An 18342-nucleotide genomic window follows, 5' to 3' on the forward strand; every position below is an offset into this window, starting at 1 on the left:
TCCAAATGTGAGTGTTCAATGGTGGGACATATTTCTGAATTATATCGAGCTACGACTTGTTAGGCGTAAAGTACTGGCTGGATCGAAAGAGAAAACCAAACATGATGCTAAGGAGGCGAGTATATATATATATATACACTCGTGCGCACGCGCGGACGCACGCACGCACGCACGCACGCACGCGCACACACACACACACACACACACACACACACACACACACACACACACACACACACACACACACACACACACACACACACACACAGAGTATATGAGCCTCCGTAGTCAGTTGGTATAGACGAAGCCTTTTGGTTGGATTTCCGTCAATGACGTGAGGAACCTTTGTCTAGTCTCTTTCTACTAAAGGCGAATTAACCGGTCTCATACGGAGGTGGAGGCTTTCCCCTCCCGGTAACTGTGGTTTTTCATCCCTCAAAACAGACAAACCGGTCCCGTGAACACACACACACACACACACACACACACACACACACACACACACACACACACACACACACACACACACACACACACACACACACACACACGGCTAGTCATAAATATGCTTACGGCAAGGAAGGCAACGGGAAACCACCTTGCTTCATAATCATCTCCCTAGTAATCAGCTTACTATATATATATATATATATATATATATATATATATATATATATATATATATATATATATATATCCTAATCCTGTGGCTTCCTCTCTTTGAGAGGGTTTGCAGACATACGGCTCGTAAACCATTCACAAGGTCGTTTCAGGAGAAATGGTTTTGTAGACAGTACATTTTTTGATCTGGCCTTAGGGAAGAAATTCCCGAAGAATAAACTGGCATATCGAAGAAACGACTCAGCAATTTTTAAGTCGGAATACCATTAATATCTTGGAGATAATCGATGTTGTTTCTTTGAATGTTTGAATATTTCATAACAATTCTTGGTCGTATTATTAAGTTTGTAGTAGCACTCAAAGCAGATACCTTCAGCATTACATTTTATAATGCGAAGAACATAAATATGTTCCCTACTTTAGATCACCTCATTTACGATTAATGAAACTGTCAGCTTGTTTTCGAATCAAGAAATGCTGTCATATATCTTATATAATTACTGTTTCGAAAGGGTAAATAGTTTCATTAAAAAAATTGTTGCGCATTTTCTTTTACCAGCTTTCGTACTTTTATGTGCTTGTTTTTAGTATTTTAGTATATAAATGGTGGTAAATGAATTAATTGGCATTAATTAAAACTGTCATAAAGAGAACTACTCGAAAAATTCCTTACAAAATCTTTCAAGGAATTTCAGTGGAGACAATTTACACCCTTCTCTTCAAAACTTTTACATTTCTGTAGCTAAGGAAATGCATTTTTAGAGAGGGTCACGATGTCAGGGACACTACTTAATGCACTCTTCGACTTTTACACCGCAATATTAAGCGATAAGATATAGAAAATCAGGATCACTAAGTTCACAAACACATTTGCTTGGTATAATCTTAAATAAATCACCACTGTACGCTATCTACATTTAGCTCACTGTGCCTAAAACGGAAAATAGGTGAGTATTTTGCATTTTATTACTGCTGCCCATTTCAATAGGCATGCTCTGTAATGGTCATGGAGTTGAAACAGATTGTTGAATATTAAATGTGGATTTCCACGTTTCGGTTCTATGTATTTTCTTAGTTTTCCTCTCAACTCACTAAATGGTCATTGAAGTGCTCAAAAATGGTCAACTCACTAAAGTGCTCATTGTTTAATATTGAGAAGTTGGCATGAACAAACAGGTCACCTTGTATTTCCTAGCCTTCCATGTTCGTAGTTTTTAGTTGCGGTGTAAAATTCCATTAACTTGCTAATTAACTCGATCAATGGATTTTGTTAGTCTGAGTTTACAGTTTCTGATGGAGTTTTTTTTTTTTTTTCATTTCCGTTTAAAAATGCAAGGAAAAATCAGAATTTTCATTTCGCGTTCTGGGACATGGAAAAGTAACCGAATCTGAGGTGATTATACTACCATGCTTTGTCATTATGAATATTCCGTTGAAGTTGCTTCAGTATCAGAGTGAATAGGTATTGAATAAATCGGTTACATTCAGCCAGAATGATATCTGATCGTGTCTCATCATCTTTATATAAGTATGTAATTACAGGCGTACAGAATGCAGTTTGTTCAGCTACGGATTGAATTACCAGCACGTCCTTGCTCATTCAGCATTCGACTGGGATACAAAGTGACGTTTGGCATCATGTGAAGGACAGACTGTGAATTGGGTCAGACTCGTTTCGTTTGGTTGGTTTAGCTGAAATCACGAAGTAAAAGGGTTATGTGATGAGTATTTTATGCCTATTAATAATGTGTATGTTTGTTTGGATTGATTGTTTTGCAGAAAAAAAAAAGAAAAGAAAACAGTTCGAGTGCAGAAAACTCCCTGCCAGCCAAACCACATTCTGTTGAGAAGTTCTTATAAATGTTCAGTGCATCTTAGACGGTAGTCAAACCTCTCTTTCCAACCAAATGATAACCTTGACATCTGTTGGTTAAATAACTGTCTTAATAAATAAAGTTTTTTTTTTATTTATTAAGATTTATAAACAAACCTAAACAAACCTTATAAACGTTTTAAGAAACAAAGACGCTATTCTGTGCAAGGAGTGTATCAAATGTTTGTGATGAGCTGGTAAGATATTTATGTTTTACACTTAGTTGTTGTTGTTATTGTTGTTATTATATTCAATTAACAGAGTTCACAGTGAAGGTCTAACAAAAACATTAAACAGCATAACGAAATCTTTGAACTAGCAAATGAGTCCAATTCGCACCTTATCCAAATGCCTAGGAAACAACTAGATGTCGTCGTAAAATGCGAGATGTTCCTAAAAAGTGCAGTTTTCTGCATTTGAGATAGTGTTATATTTGGGAGGCTTATCTTTTCTAACTGTTTCATAAATATTCTCAGTATTGCTCCTAGAGCTCCTATGACGATTGGAACTTTTGTTGTTGTTTTTTTTGCTCCAAAGTCGTTGAATTTCAATGACTTTTCCAAGAATAGAGAATCTCCAGATTCCGTATTCTTGGTCAGTTTTTCATGTTTGTTTATAATCAGTATGGAAAATCTCGCTGCAGAATTAGATTTTCCACTGTCTCTTCTTTGTCCCTGCATAGTCGTGATTTGTTATCGTTACAAATTCAATAATATCGTTACAGTTTTCACCTTTATTGCATTCATTTGTAGTGCTTCTTCTTGAGCAGCAACCATCAGACTTTCTGTCTCTTTCTTGATGCTGCCCTGCTGAAGCGATTGCCAAGTTACGCTACTATCAGCTTTCCCTTCAATATCTTTCAATTATTGACGATGGAGTGCTTTAATTTTCCAATTTTCTGAACTTTTTTGCCATTTCTTTCTCCTTGTACTGCTTTTTTTTAATGTACCACTACATTCACTACTTTTTTCCTTTGGAAGCTTCAATTAGCATTTTTTCTGGGTTCAATTAGCATTCAACGACCGCTTTTCTTCTTCTGTTATTTGCTGCCCTTGCAAAAGACCAGGTATTCTACTTTTCCTAGCTATGTGTAACCGATCCACATCACTGCATGGGTGCAAGTCATGATTCACTGTCATTAATTTCGTTCTCTTTTTTATTTACGATCCAGAACATACAAATCGGCTTGTGTCCAGTCCATTAACCCTGTGGTGTATCTGCAGTGTATCTGATATACAGGGATGACCCATGTACTGATTGCTGTTATAGTGTTGCCTCCATTCAGTTTAGATTTGAAAAGTTTTCTAACTCTTTTCAGATATTCCCACACTGATTTCTTTTGATTTCTGAACTTAAAATATTGTCTGCCTCAAGAATTAGTATTAGTGTTTATAGGATTCGTGGTGTGACAAAGTTTAAAATTTTCCTTGCATCTGTAAATGTGATTCTTTTGTTGCTTGACATTTCCCCTCGAACTATAGAGAGTGTTGCAAATTTCTCAAGTTCAAATTCCACACAAATGTCTTCACTGAAGATTTAGACTGCACTGAGCAGTGACTCAATTTCTCTGAATGATTTTCCGTATAGCTTAAAATCATCTATGTATAGCAATTGAGATATTTTCCTGCTCGATTTAATGTTTAATATCCAAATCTAGTTTTCTTTAGAATTAATGTCAGAGGAATCAGTGCTAGGATGAACAACAGAGGTGATAGTGAGTCACCTTGGAAAATTCCTCTCTTGATATTCACTGTACCCACATTATCCTCACGGATTATTAACTCGGACATGTGAGCTGTTAGGCATTTTCTTATGGTTTTACTCATTCCAAAAAATTCTAAATATTTTATAATCCAGCTATGTGGCAAAGAATCGAATGCTTTCTGGTAATCAATCAATGCCATATAAAACTTGTTTTTTCATCTTTTCGAATTTTTCAAAATCATTTTGTCAATTAACAATTGGTCTTTCTTCCTCTGGATTTTCTGCAACACCCCTTTTCTTCAATAAGCAGAATTTTGCCGTGATAAATGTTGATTAATCGAAGTTGCTAGAAGTCCAGTGAATAACTTTAACGTTGTTAGCAGGCAAGTTATTGGAACATTAATTAATTAAAATTGGAACGGTAATTAATTGGAACAGCTCCTTTTACTTTGTTTTTCCAAATCACCCACCCTTCAATTGAGACTGTTTGCAATAAGTTAAATTGTTAAGTCAATCGAGTACTAGCTTGGTATTTGAGCTGAAATCCAATCAAATCATCTTTGCCTGGTCCACTACAGTTCTTTATTTTATTTGCTTGTCTTTGAATAATTTCTGTGGTTATGACAAGGTCTTTCATCTTAGTGTTGTTCAATTCGGGAGGATGAGATCACATGCTGTTTACTATATTAACGGAACTGCATTGCAAGAAGTTGACGAGGCAAGGGACTTGGGAGTTATTGTGGACAGAGAACTTAAGTTAAAAGGGCATATTGCAAAGATTGCCAAAACATTACATGGTTGATAAAAAACACACTAACAAGCAGAGATAAGGAAGTTATTATTCCACTTAATAAGACATTAATAAGAACGCATTTGGACTATTGTGCACAGATCTGGTCACCTAGATTTCTTGGTGATGAAGAAATGGTGGAGAGGATTCAGAGGCGAGTTACAAAGATTGTTGCAGGCCTGTGGGATCTTCCCTACGAGGATAGATTGAAGATCTGCGGGCTCCAAAAACTAGCTGATAGACGTAGGAGAGGACATATGATAGAAGCATATAAATTATTAAAGGGATTTTACAGGATTGATACTGATGACATTTTTAAGTCCAGTGCAGGAAGGGAGAGAACGAGGGGCCATACCTTTAGATTATGTAAGAGTGTGGTTAACAAGGGTGTTAGGACTAGATTTTTTACTTGCAGGGTTGTGAAGGGGTGGAATGCGTCGCCACAGGTGATTGTGAATGCTTCGTCTGTAAATGAATTTAAGAAGTATGATAGGTATTGTGTAAATAATGGTTAGTGTGTCAATGTGGGGTCTCACGCGATGAGTCTTTTGACTCCATGGAGACACCGTTATAATAATAATAATAATAATTGTTTTTCAAGTATTATTATTATTATGATTCTGATTATTATTTAAAGCCTATTTATGTTGTACATGCCGACACACACACACACACACACACACACACACACACACACACACACACACACACACACACACACACACACACACACACACACACACACACACACACACACACACACACACACACACACACACACACACACACACACACACACACACACACACACACACACACGATGAAGATAGACGAGATAATTTTTCGTACGAACGGAAAGATTGTTTTTACTGGGAAAAGGGTTTTCTTTTTTTATTACTATTTTCACATATGTTTTGTATTTTTATGTAGTACCGTAGTCTATTTATATTTTTTATTCATTCTTATGTTTTTTTTTTCTTTCACTTGTTAGTTTTGATATGATCACTTGTACCTTACTGTTAGTATATTACTTATGTTTGTTCGCTATTGTATTATATTATGTTATAATATATCTTCTTTAGTCTTAATAAATTTTAATATAATTTGCATTTCTTGGAGTTCAAATAGACAAGCAAGGCTTTGTGCAAAACTCTAATATTTCGGAGTGATATAGGAGGTTTGTGGAATCATCTCTTGACAAATTAGCTTGAAATGAAAATACTTTAAAATATTTTAAGATTAAAAGGTTTCTGTTAGAACAAATTATATAGTTAAATATGGCATAGAACAGACAGTGCGTCGAACAACACACACACACTGCAGGTTATGTTGTAAGAAAATGCACAAAAATACTCGATTCTATTACCACCGACTGCGGAGAGTATGTTTACTGAGATAAAAAGTAGGATCAGGGCCAGATAGAACTAATATGCTATTGAAGTGTGTGCAAATTCTTAACTATATTGCTCTTCCAACACTTATTTGAACAATATAGTGTACAGTTTTAATTTCATCTAGAGTTAAAGGATGAGTGATTTCCTCCCTAGACTTTCACACTTTCCCTAACTATATTTCAGTGTATTTCAAGACTTTAATTGGGAGCGGTCGTTTTCAGTTATTTTCGACAATTTTGTGACTTGACGACTATCTTCTTTTTTTTTTTCTTTATTGTGGAAATATCGTGTTTTGAGGTACTTTTGTTTCCAAATATGTAAGTCAGCGATTACTGTTATCCCGAAGTTAGCCTCGTTTATCCTGTATTCAAGTAAAATAACGTTCGATACGTAAATCTAGGTATAGAATACAAAGTACAATTTATAAACTGAATTCTATATCTTCAGAATATTAATTTTATTTATTAGAATTTTAAATAATATATGACGTCTTATAACTACACATTTTCCCCTTCATATTTATTTTACATTCTTATTATTATGCCTCTTGCACAACAAGTTGCGTGGGTTTCGACCTGATTTGAAAAGCAGAGGTACGGAAAAATTATCATATTATTATGTAATCGCTAAAATGAATGAATGAATATGTCAATTGGGACTTCTATTTCTTTTCTTTACGGCTTCAGTATGAATTTAATATTTTGAAACGTATTTTAAATTAAATATAACCTGTTTTATATTTCCGAAATTCATAACCAATTGGAATGTTAGTAGTTTATCTCCGAGCAAAATGTGTGCAACAAAAGCAAGCAATAAGCACACCGTTTATTATTATTATTATTATTATTAAAGTGAAGCAAACAAATTCTAAAAACATTTATAGGTTTCAGCGAATTTGAAGTTCTTAACATGAACTGCGATAAAAAATGGAAACTAACTTCTAGTTTTGACATCGTTTTAGAAGAAACGATGTCAAAACTAGAAAACTTGTAAAAAATAAACAACAATGTTGATTAGAACCATTAAGTAGATTTACAAATAATTTCGCTCTTTTAAGGATGAATTAAAAAACACCCGAAGTGCTGTTTGATTATTTTCTTTAATTTGTATTATACTGTGTATTTGTCAACTTCTACTACTTGCACTTGTAGGTAGTGAAACGTTTCCCAAATTCAAACACTGATATAACAAGGATATTTCTTAAGTTTTAAAAGAGGTATACCGCGAGTAGATACAAAATTAATAACGAAAAACTCACGTCCAAAGATTATTTAATAGTATAATTTTCGCCTGTGTCTCACAGGCATCTTCAGCTTTAATTTGAGCTTAAAATGTACTGAAGATGCCTGTGACACACAGGAGAAAATTATACTATTAAATAATCTTTGTACGTGAGTTTTCCGTTATTAATTTTGTATCTAAGGATATTAATTATGGATTATGACCCGATACACAGACATTTACTATCCCCTTTCCAACACAGTCATTGTTATTATGTATGTATACATGTTACTACTCTGTGGGAGGTTCCTATATCTTACACATAACTCATCAAACCATACTTTAAACTCATTCATTCAATGTTTCGGTACTCAACAACTACTTTCCATGCAAAGAACATGCTCTTACCCCCTTGCTCATACCTTACTTATATAATTTCCAGAAATGGTCCCCTTTACACCTGCTTCTGTCCATTCTATTGAGAATCGCTAGCATATTAACTTACTAACTCTTTACCAACTCATACATCTCAATCATATCCTCTCTCCTTCTTATATTCACAATGCTCCCCAAATAGCATTTCCTCAATCAGTCTTCGTATTACACAATCCATAAACCCGAAACGAATTTTTGAAAAAAAAAATTTTTTCCACACCCTTTCCAATATATATTCATCACCATGAAATCCAGGTGGTGACCAAATCTGCGCACGATAATCCATACGAGGCCTGGTTAAAGTTTTATAATTAGAACGATAACATTTACTTTTGTAGGCAAGCTCCTCATCATCTTTGTCCAAATCATTCATAACTCGTGCAATGACTTCTAAACTTTAGATCTTCGTACCCACCACTGCTAGACCTCTCATCTCCTTCATCTTCTTCAAATGGATATAAAGAAATTGCGTTGTTTGCTAAATGGATTGAAAATTCATATAACCATTTAATTTCAAAAAAAAAAACCATTGGGTATCTATATGTTATCCCAAATACAAAATTTAGTTTACTAATTTTTTCTTGTAGTTAACTACACGAGGTCTGATTCATTATCATCAATATATATTTGTAAGGATATTTTAAAAGCTTTTGTGTTTTTATATTCACTCGTTGAAAATGTATATCGAATGGGCAATTATAATAAAATATTTAAGGATAATAATAACTTCCTAGATCTAAATTTCCTATCCTAGCGTTAAGGAAAATTCAGATGTTAGATGCAAAATTGTAAATTCAATCATGACAGTTCTCCAGCACATCAACCCAACTTGGGGCGTAATTTTTTGCAATCAACACTGTCGCATTATCACTATTAATCGGACGATTTTAATGATAACATCGGCCATGAAAGGTCGAAACCTATAATACACGATAACATGTAGATAGAATAAGGTAAGATCAGGGAACTTTGCTCCACTGACTGAATATGGTATTTTCGATCCACTTCAGACTTCCACTCAAGTACGAGGTAAATTCACACTGCTCTTACGAACGCATGTACAGCGACATTCGATTCTATCGTCATGATATAGTCGCGGCTTTACATAATCCCATCAAACATGTCCTATGAGTATCCTTCTTATTTTATAAGTGATTGAAAGTATCTGTAAGAATCATTCAAAAAAATTGAAATGATTCTTCCAGATATAAATGTAATTAAAAAGGGGATTTCTGAAGATACCTATCTCACACTTCGTTTTAAAGGAATTTTCAGCCGTGATAAAAATGCTGGGATTAATGAGAACAAAGTAGGTGTCTACTACAAACGAGATCCCACCATATATATCATCATGCATATTAAGGATTTAACAAGAAATAGGCCTAGCGTGGCCTGTTCCGGCCTTAGAAGTCATCGTTGAATCGTTTAAGAGGACGTCCTGCTTTTCTTTTTCCTAATGGCTTGTACTTTAAGGCTTGTTTTGGTAATCTTTCTGTTTTCATTCTTTGAACGTGATCCATCCATTTATGTTTATATTTTTTAATTTTTTCTACTACTGATTCTTGGTTTAATTCTTTCATAATTTCTTCGTTTCTTTTGTGATCAAATAGAGTATACTTTGCAGTTTTTCTCCTAAACTTCACTTCTGCTGTTGCTAATCTTCGTTTGTCTTTTTGTTTCTCTTTTGACCTAGATTTGGTTAAAATATAGAATTAATAACACCCGTTATTTTTAAATATTTTGCAATTTTTAGGTTTATATCTTTTTCATTTTCATATGTGATCATACATCCTAGGTAGTTAAATGAATTCACCTGTTCTAAGATCTTGTTATCTATTACAATTTTAGTTCTTGCTGGATCTTGTCCTTTAAAGGCCATAGTTTTTGATTTTTCTGTTGATATTATCATACCATAATCTTTGGCTATCTCATTTATATATAAAATAGCTTTCTGTAAGTTATCTTCAGAATTTATAATTATTATTTGGTCGTCGGCAAAGAGGTGAGTGTTTAGGTTTACTGTAGGAGAAAGTTTAATTCCTTGATGTAAATTTTTATTCCATTATTATTATTATTTCATTTAAGTAGATATTAAAAATAGTTGCTGAGAGGGCACATCCCTGTCGGTCCCCTTGGTTTATCTCTCTCGTATATGATAGCTTGTGATTTAATCTTATTTGTATTTGATTATTTTCATATATACTTGTGATAGCTTTTAGGATATTATTTGGTATTTGTTATTCTTTTAATATGCTAAATAAAATGCTTCTTTTAACTTTGTGAAATGCTTTTTCAGAGTCTATAAATGCAATATGTGTTCCTAAATTGTATTCTCTTCTTTTCTCTATTATTAATCTAATATATATACCAATTATTAATATATATATATATATATATATATATATATATATATATGAAAATGTTTTTTCTCTACCTTGAGGATAATATATATTAAGGATACCAAGTAATTTTATAAACTTGGTTTTTTTACTCCTTCTCCCAAGTAAGCAAAACAGCTAAGTTTGCGCCTGAACGTAGTTCAAGTCTAAAAGGTAGTGCAACGCCAGGGCAGCTCGTTGTAAAGGTGCATAAAGCTCTGATCACTATTCTTAGTATTTCCCATAATGTAAAACACATCTCACTAGAAGATGTATACTGTTATACATTATGGGTGGGGGGTTACTACCCAGACGGGTTTCAATCTCTTTTGAGGTCTCCTCAGTGAGTAGCCAGACCCTGAAATACCAAGGTTTAACATAACATAACATAACATCATTGGCCAGAAGGGTGAAGCAAGATGCTTTTATTCCCCGTTATCTGATAGGGAGGATGAATTGAAGGAAAAATTTATGAGCTGAGAGCTCGCCCTAGGGGAGGAGGCACGGAGATTAGTCATTTTTGCAAGTATTTAGGATGACTTTTGGCCTCTTGTATTTGAAGAGGTCAGTTTCTTCATAGTTTGCTGCCTGTTTAACTAGATCGTTGGGGTGTGCAGAGATCTTTTAGAAGAATGTTTCTGCTGTAGTTAGTAGGAAGGAGTAGATGTAAGGGATGTTTGTATCTCTATGTAGTTGTACGTTCCTTTCAAACCACGGTGCATCCAATATTATGCGCAAACACCTATTTTGCACTCTCTGTAGCCTGAGGATGTTGGTGTTAGATGTGTGGCTCCAGGCTGGAGATGCATATGTTATCATGGGACGGATCGTCAGCAGGTAGAGGAGTACTTTGATTCTGGTATTTAGTTTGCTTTTTCTATTTATTAGAGGATAAAGTTGTGCAATGGTTTTAGATGCCTTCGTGCATAAGGCTTTGATGTGTGGGTTGAACGTTAATCTTTTGTCCAGAATTACTCCAAGATATTTTGTTTCTGTTTGCCAGGGGATTTTGGTGTTGAATAGATAAAGGTCCCCATGGGAGTTACCATTCTTCTGGTGAAAAGTGTCGCTACACTCTTTTGGGGATTCACTTGTAATCTCCATTTGGAGAACCATTGTTCTAGTTGTAGCAGGTTTTCTTGCAGTTTTTTAGTGACAAGATGTGGTCGTAGAGATCTGGCAAGTACTGCTGTGTCATCCGCATAAAGTGCTAAGATGGATGACATTGGGTTGTGTGGGATGTCTGCCATATATATCGAGAATAAGATCGGTGCCAATAGGGAACCTTGAGGCACTCCTGGAGATCCGTCGCTGACTTGAAACTGTACCATTTATTTTGACTTGTATGTGTCTGTCCTGGAGGTAAGATTTAATTAGGTGGACGATACTTGATGGTATGCCTGCTGAAATGAGTTTGTGTAGTAATCCCAAGTGCCATATCTTGTCAAAAGCTTTCGCTACGTCAAGGAAGACTGCTCCAGTGTGCTGGTGCCAATTGTAACCGGTGGTGATGTACTCAATTATCCTATGAATTTGTTGAGTAGTACTGTGATGTTGTCTAAAGCCAAATTGTTCCTTAGGAATGATATTTAACTCATTTACTGAGGCTTGGAGCTTAGAGAGAATGATTTTTTCGGCAATTTTGCCTAAGTTTGAGATTAGGCTGATGGGTCGATAGCGTTCAGGCAGGTGTGGATCTTTACCTGGTTTATGCACTGGGACCACATCTGCGACTTTCCAATAGCTGGGGAAATAGTTAAATCGGAACATGGCGTTGATTATGGTGGTGAGATATACGACAGCTCTTCGGGGCAGCAGTTTAATTATTCTATTTGTTATACCATCTGGGCCAGGGGCTTTTTTATTCTTTAGCTTCTTTAGAACTTCATAGATTTCCGCTGGTGAGGTGTTTGGAGGTATGTTGTTGCAGGTATCGGTGACTTTCACTGCATGTCTGACATGGAGGTGGATTTTATAGACATGCTTGAAGTCCAAGTTGTCGTATGTAGGGCTACACTGTTTTTCTAGGTTCTTTGCTATTTCTTCAGCTTTTTTTTCTGCGTCCGTGTGTACTGGTCCTATGTCTGACTTGAGTGGGGGAAGAGATTTGTTTTTGTTTCTGAGACTTCTTAATATGTTCCAGATGGAGTGTTCGCCGGGTGATACAGAGGCTAGTTTGGCTTCCCATGTTTCGTTCCTGTGAGCTTTAAGTGCTTCTCTTACTTCATTGTTAAGTTTATTATGCTGAGATGGACGATTGAAAAAAATGGCGATAGTGAAGTACTCAGTGAATTCGGAGATGCGATTTGATTGATATATAGAGGTAAGACTTTGATTTAGTTGCAATTTAGGAATTGTAGTGATTTCTGAAAAAGAAAATACGTCATTGGATTTTAACGGTAGCTATCGCAGAAAAGCTAACTTGTGGAAAACTTCCAGTTGCATTCGATAAAAACGAGTGCATTTTGATTGAGATTCACTCAGCGAAAAGTAAGGTTTCGCTATTAATTCTCAGTTTTAGTAATTGACCAACCCCGAATCAAAACCTACTAGACGTAATTATGACTGACATAGACACCGACGCCCTAATAGAAACACTAGACAAAGATCTGGCGCTAAGCCTACTCACAAAATTGCTAAAAAAATTTGAAGTGGAATGGCCAGGATACTTGAACCTGTACTCTACAACGAGAGATGATGAGGAAAGCGAGGATACTGCTAATACAGAGGAAAAATTGGATTTGGTGGTCTCCAATCCCCCCCCTAGGATCAAGGAGAGACCCACCCGCGGAAAAAACGCAAAACACAGACGACAGAACCACCCACAGATGAAGGTATGGAGAAAGACGGACACAACTCTGACCCTCCTGCCTCCACTAAAGAGAAATTGCCTCCAATTATCTTAAGAGAAAAGAATAGGTGGACAGAACTAAGGGCCACTATGACTAGTCTACAGATAGCATACACTACAGCAAAGAATTTAGACGTTGGTATCAAAATCCAACCCGCCACTATAATGGATTACCGCAGACTCACAAAGGAGCTAGACAATAAAGGTGTGCAATACAACACCTTCACCCTTGACTCCGAGAGGAGCCTGAAGGTGGTTCTCCGTGGAGTATCAGAGCACATACATACAGAAGACATAGCCGCCGATCTCTGCTACCAAGACCTACCACCCATCAAGGTCAGCCGAATAACCAGAGCAGACAAAAGTCCAATGCCACTCGTCTTAGTAGAGATCCACCAGGCATATAAAAACATATATGACCTAACTTCAATTTGTGGGCTAAAAATCAGCCCAGAACCACTAAGAAAAAGAACCTCATCAGGACAGTGCCAAAAATATGGTCATGCCCAGAGATTATGTAAAGCAGAATACATGTGCTTAAAATGCGGGAAGAGCCACCGCACATATACCTGCACCAAGCCAAAATCCACCCCGACTAAATGTGCAAACTGTGGGGGACCCGCATCCAGCAAACTACAAAGGATGTATACAACACCCAAAAAAAAGACTATCTGCTCACTCTACTAATATACAAAAACCAGTAGCTCCAACTCCTCAACCCTCCAGAAGTCGACAAAACACGATACAAAACCAACTGCCGCAACGAGAAGCCCCGATCGAAGCAAACCTCAATCGGCAGACAAAGTCCTACGCAGATGTAGTCCGCTCAACAAAGACCACTCAGGAGCAATACAACCCAAATTTAGTAGCCGTCATTACAAACTCTCTTGCAAATATGCTGCAAGACTTCAGCAAATCAAACCCCACATCGGACTCCAGAAAAAGATTTCTACAAGAAACCCAATCCATCCTAGCAGCTCTCATAAATGCATAAAAATAAAAGCACTCCAATTTCCCTACAGATCATCGCTTGGAACGCAAACGGATTTAGAAACAAGATTCTGGAACTCCAAGAGTTTGCACAAAGATACAACCCAGACATCATCTTAATAAACGAATCCCACTTAAAACCAGCAGACAACCCCAAAGTTAGAGGATGCCTCCTCCACAGAAATGACAGAATAAACTACAGAGGAGGAGGCACCGCCATTTTCATAAAAAAACACATCGATCACCACTCTGTAACCAGCCCCTCAACCAAAAATCTAGAGCTCACAGGAATAGTAGTACCCACTACCTCCGTTGGGAAACTAACACTTTATGCAGCTTAGAACCCTCCATCAAAGAATCTACTATATTCAGATCTAGATATCCTAGGCAATAAAGATCAAGTCATCATTGCCGGTGATCTAAACGCGAAACACCCAGCATGGAACAGTAAAACCACAAACAGAAACGGCTACACACTCTTTAGCTACTCCAGTTCAAATTATGCAGTGGTGGCAGGCCCTGCAGAACCAACACATCATAGTACGTATGGCACAGCCAGCATACTCGACATTGTTATATTACAAAATATTAAGTTACAGTATATTAAGTTACAGTATAGCCTAGACTCTTTAAACGAGCTGACATCTGATCACAACCCAATTCTGCTCCAGCTGGGAAAGCAAGAACAACTGCTGCCTCCTCCCCACTCCTTTATCTCATGGAAAAAACTAACAGAAGTACTATCAGAACATATTGGACCTGTCCCTCACATCAGATCCATAAAAGAAATTGAAAATGCTGTCAAAAGCCTGACTCACAAATCAACACAGCCATAAAGGTTGTCACCTCTACCAAAACCACTCTTAAGCCAAACCGACTACCAGAAGACATCATGGATTTAATTAGGAACAAAAACAAAGCAAGAAAAAGGTACCACAACACCTGTGCACCTCAGGACAAAAAGATCCTCAATACCAAGGTTTTTAGTAATACAGAGCCTTATCAACTTTACCTATACAAGTTGCTACAAGGTGCTTTTACTTTGAATAAGAAACTCTGGATGAGATAAAGATGTGAATATTTTTTTTTACCTTGGAGATAATATATATTAAGGATACCAAGTAATTTTATAAACTTTGTTTTTTTACTCCTTCTCCCAAGTAAGCAAAACAGTTAAGTTTGCGCCTGAACGTAGTTCAAGTCTAAAAGGTAGTGCAACGCCAGGTACAACGCCATATTATCCCCAAGGTAAAAAAGAAAAAAAAAGCACATCTTTATCTCATCCAGACTTTCTTATTCAAAGTAAAAGCACCTTGTAGCAGCTTGTATAGGTAAAGTTGATAATATCTATATTACTAAAAACCTTGGTATTTCAGGGTCTAGCTACTCACTGAGGAGACCTCAAAAGAGATTGAAACCGGTCTGGGTAGTGACCTCCCCTCACTCATAGTATATAACAGTATACATCTTCTAGTGAGATGTGTTTTACATTATGGGAAATACTAAGAATAATGATCAGAGCTTTACTCGCCTTTACAACGAGTTTCCCTAGCGTTGCACTACCTTTTAGACTTGAATTACGTTCAGGCGCAAACTTAACTGTTTTGCTTACTTGGGAGAAGGAGTAAAAAAACAAAGTTTATAAAATTACTTGGTATCTTTAATATATATATATATATAATATTACTTTGCATTATAATTTTTAGAGAAAAGACGATTTCTAATGTATTATGAGTCCTTTCTCACATGCCATTATATTTCGTAATTTTATTTTCAGGCAAAAACATGCAACCAACGAAAGCAGTGCCACCTGTCTATTGGAGACCGAAGTCAACAGATACAAACATGGATCGATTCAGAACGATGATAAACAAGAAGTACAATTGTTCTCTTAGTGAGTCACCTAAGAAAAAATGTTCTTTATTAAGTATGATTTAAAGTAGTCTTACTTGCTTGTATAAAAATAAGCAATCCAGAGATTAACACAAAATATCACATTAGATTACAAGACATCGATATAGTAAGTATTAAAACTAGCATAGAGTAGCATTGAAGACCAAATAGTGTTCTTGTAAATGTAGACAAATCTTTGAAAGCCCTGCCTCTGCAACGACTTCCTACTAACAAAAGGATGTTTTCCACTTGCTGGTGGGTGACTATTACTCTGTTAAACCACACAGACTTGTGTAACACAAAACCACAAGGAATAACTAACTGCATACACTTGACTGTAGCTAATCTACTAAGTAGAAAGAAGATACCTGTGCTGCTAAGAAGTGCCTCACGCCTTTAATTCCCGCCAGTGAGAATGTGACAGAGTGTGTGTGTGTGCTGCATGATCACTGCTCACAATAGCAGTTAAAAATCACTCTCAGACCTCTTTGCAAACTACAAGTAGAGAATCATATTATTCTCTTCTGATACGACTAGTCAACGTGCAGTGAAGGCAACGTTCACCTTATCAGGTTTACAGTCACACTGTGAATGTCTTGATATTTGTAACAGTGCATGACTATTTCACATAGTGACTTTCTTAGTAGAAATGCCATGCTTGATATTTTGTCATTACAGAAATTCTATCTTTATAGTTTTATATTCTATGAATGAAATAAAAGTGTAAATTTGATAGGATAGGATAGGCGTTCGATAGGATACCACACGGAATGTGGTATCCTATCGTAAATAACAATAGGCATGGATATGAAGCTGGTGATGATATCACCAGATAGAATACTATCTGGTGATTTAAATAGACTGGCGGTAGGAGAAAAGGAGAAGAGATGTCAATTTAATATGGCAAAGTGTAAGGTTATTCAGTTTGGAGTAAAACGATTATCATCAGTGTATTATATTGATGGGACTGTACTCCAGGGACTTGATGAAGACAAAGATTTGGAGGTATTGGTGGATAGGGAGTTGAAATTCAGAAGACATATTGACAAAGTGGCTAAAACAGCTTATAGGATTATTTGGTTATTAAAGAACACCCTGACATGCAAAGATAAGAATGTTATTATTCCGTTTTATAAGGTTTTGATGAGGCCTCATCTGCATTATCGCGTGCAGATCTGGTCGCCTGGGCTTCTTGGAAATGTGGATGAGGTGGAGCGGATTCAGAGGAGAGTAGCTATGATGTTGGCATGCTCCACATGAGGAGAGAGTGAAGATTTGTGGGTTACAGAAGCTGGTTGATCGATGGATATGATAGAGTGGATACCATAAGTTGCTTGGGGAGAGGTTATAGGATTGGTGCGGATAAAATATTTCGGTAGATGAATAATGTGAGGAAAACTAGAGGCCATCGATGGAAACTGAATAACAGTGTGGTAGAGGAGTGGAGACTAGATTTTTTGCTTGGAGAGTAGTGAATAAGTTGAATAGATTGCAAGAGTCAGCTGGATGTACATTGTTGTTGAATAATTTCAACAAAATATGACAAACATTGTACAGGTGTCGATTAATGTTTTTTCTTATTTTTTAAGTGGACTTCCAGCAATGAGTCTATGAATATGCCTTAATAATAATAATTTTTTTATGTCTCAGATAAATTACATACATAGATACAGTAATAATTATATATACACGATTAACAATTATATAACAGACACTTGTAACAATTATATAACAGATATTTGCAAATTAATAATATTCTTAAATATTTTGTTTATGTCTCAGATAAATTGCATACATAGATACTGTAATAATTATATATATATATATATATATATATATATATAATATTTATAACACATTACAATTGTGAATAACAGATACTTGCAAGTTAATAATTTTCTTCCCTCGAAACTTAGCAGAGCTTATCTGAGGAAGATAGGTTTGTGGGGGGAGGGAAGAAACAAGAATTGCTCTAATTTTCAATCTCGCTATAATATTTATATAGTGCCTGTTTCAGCTCTCTGTATGTTCCTAGATTTCTGTTGTCGAGCGGCAGTTTGTTTATCATGTCAGGTACATAGAAGTTTCGATGGCTTTGCTGCTGTGATTGTTGTACTTATATGTTATGTAGTTTGTTCACTGTGGTCTTGTTATTTGATATGTTGTTCTGGTTACTCTATAGGTTGGGCTGT

At 36.1% G+C, this 18342-nt stretch overlaps 1 protein-coding gene across 1 annotated transcript in view; it reads left to right on the top strand.

The window, feature by feature from the left end:
- The first annotated feature begins 1529 nt into the window (after positions 1–1529).
- LOC150110040 (acetoacetyl-CoA synthetase-like) overlaps positions 1530–18342 on the top strand; it is a 72667-nt gene continuing 55854 nt past the window's right edge. Inside the window, exons 1-2 of the mRNA XM_090397607.1 lie at positions 1530–1568; positions 16035–16151. Of these exons, the coding sequence (XP_090253733.1) occupies positions 16043–16151 (109 nt within the window). The 5' untranslated portion in view covers positions 1530–1568; positions 16035–16042. The remainder of the gene's footprint in view (positions 1569–16034; positions 16152–18342) is intronic.

This window comes from Typopeltis vanoorti, chromosome 1 (genome assembly GCF_054136105.1).
Source record: "Typopeltis vanoorti isolate ZY-2024b chromosome 1, IOZ_Tvanoo_1.0, whole genome shotgun sequence".
In the NCBI taxonomy this organism is placed as follows: Eukaryota; Metazoa; Arthropoda; class Arachnida; order Uropygi; family Thelyphonidae; genus Typopeltis; species Typopeltis vanoorti.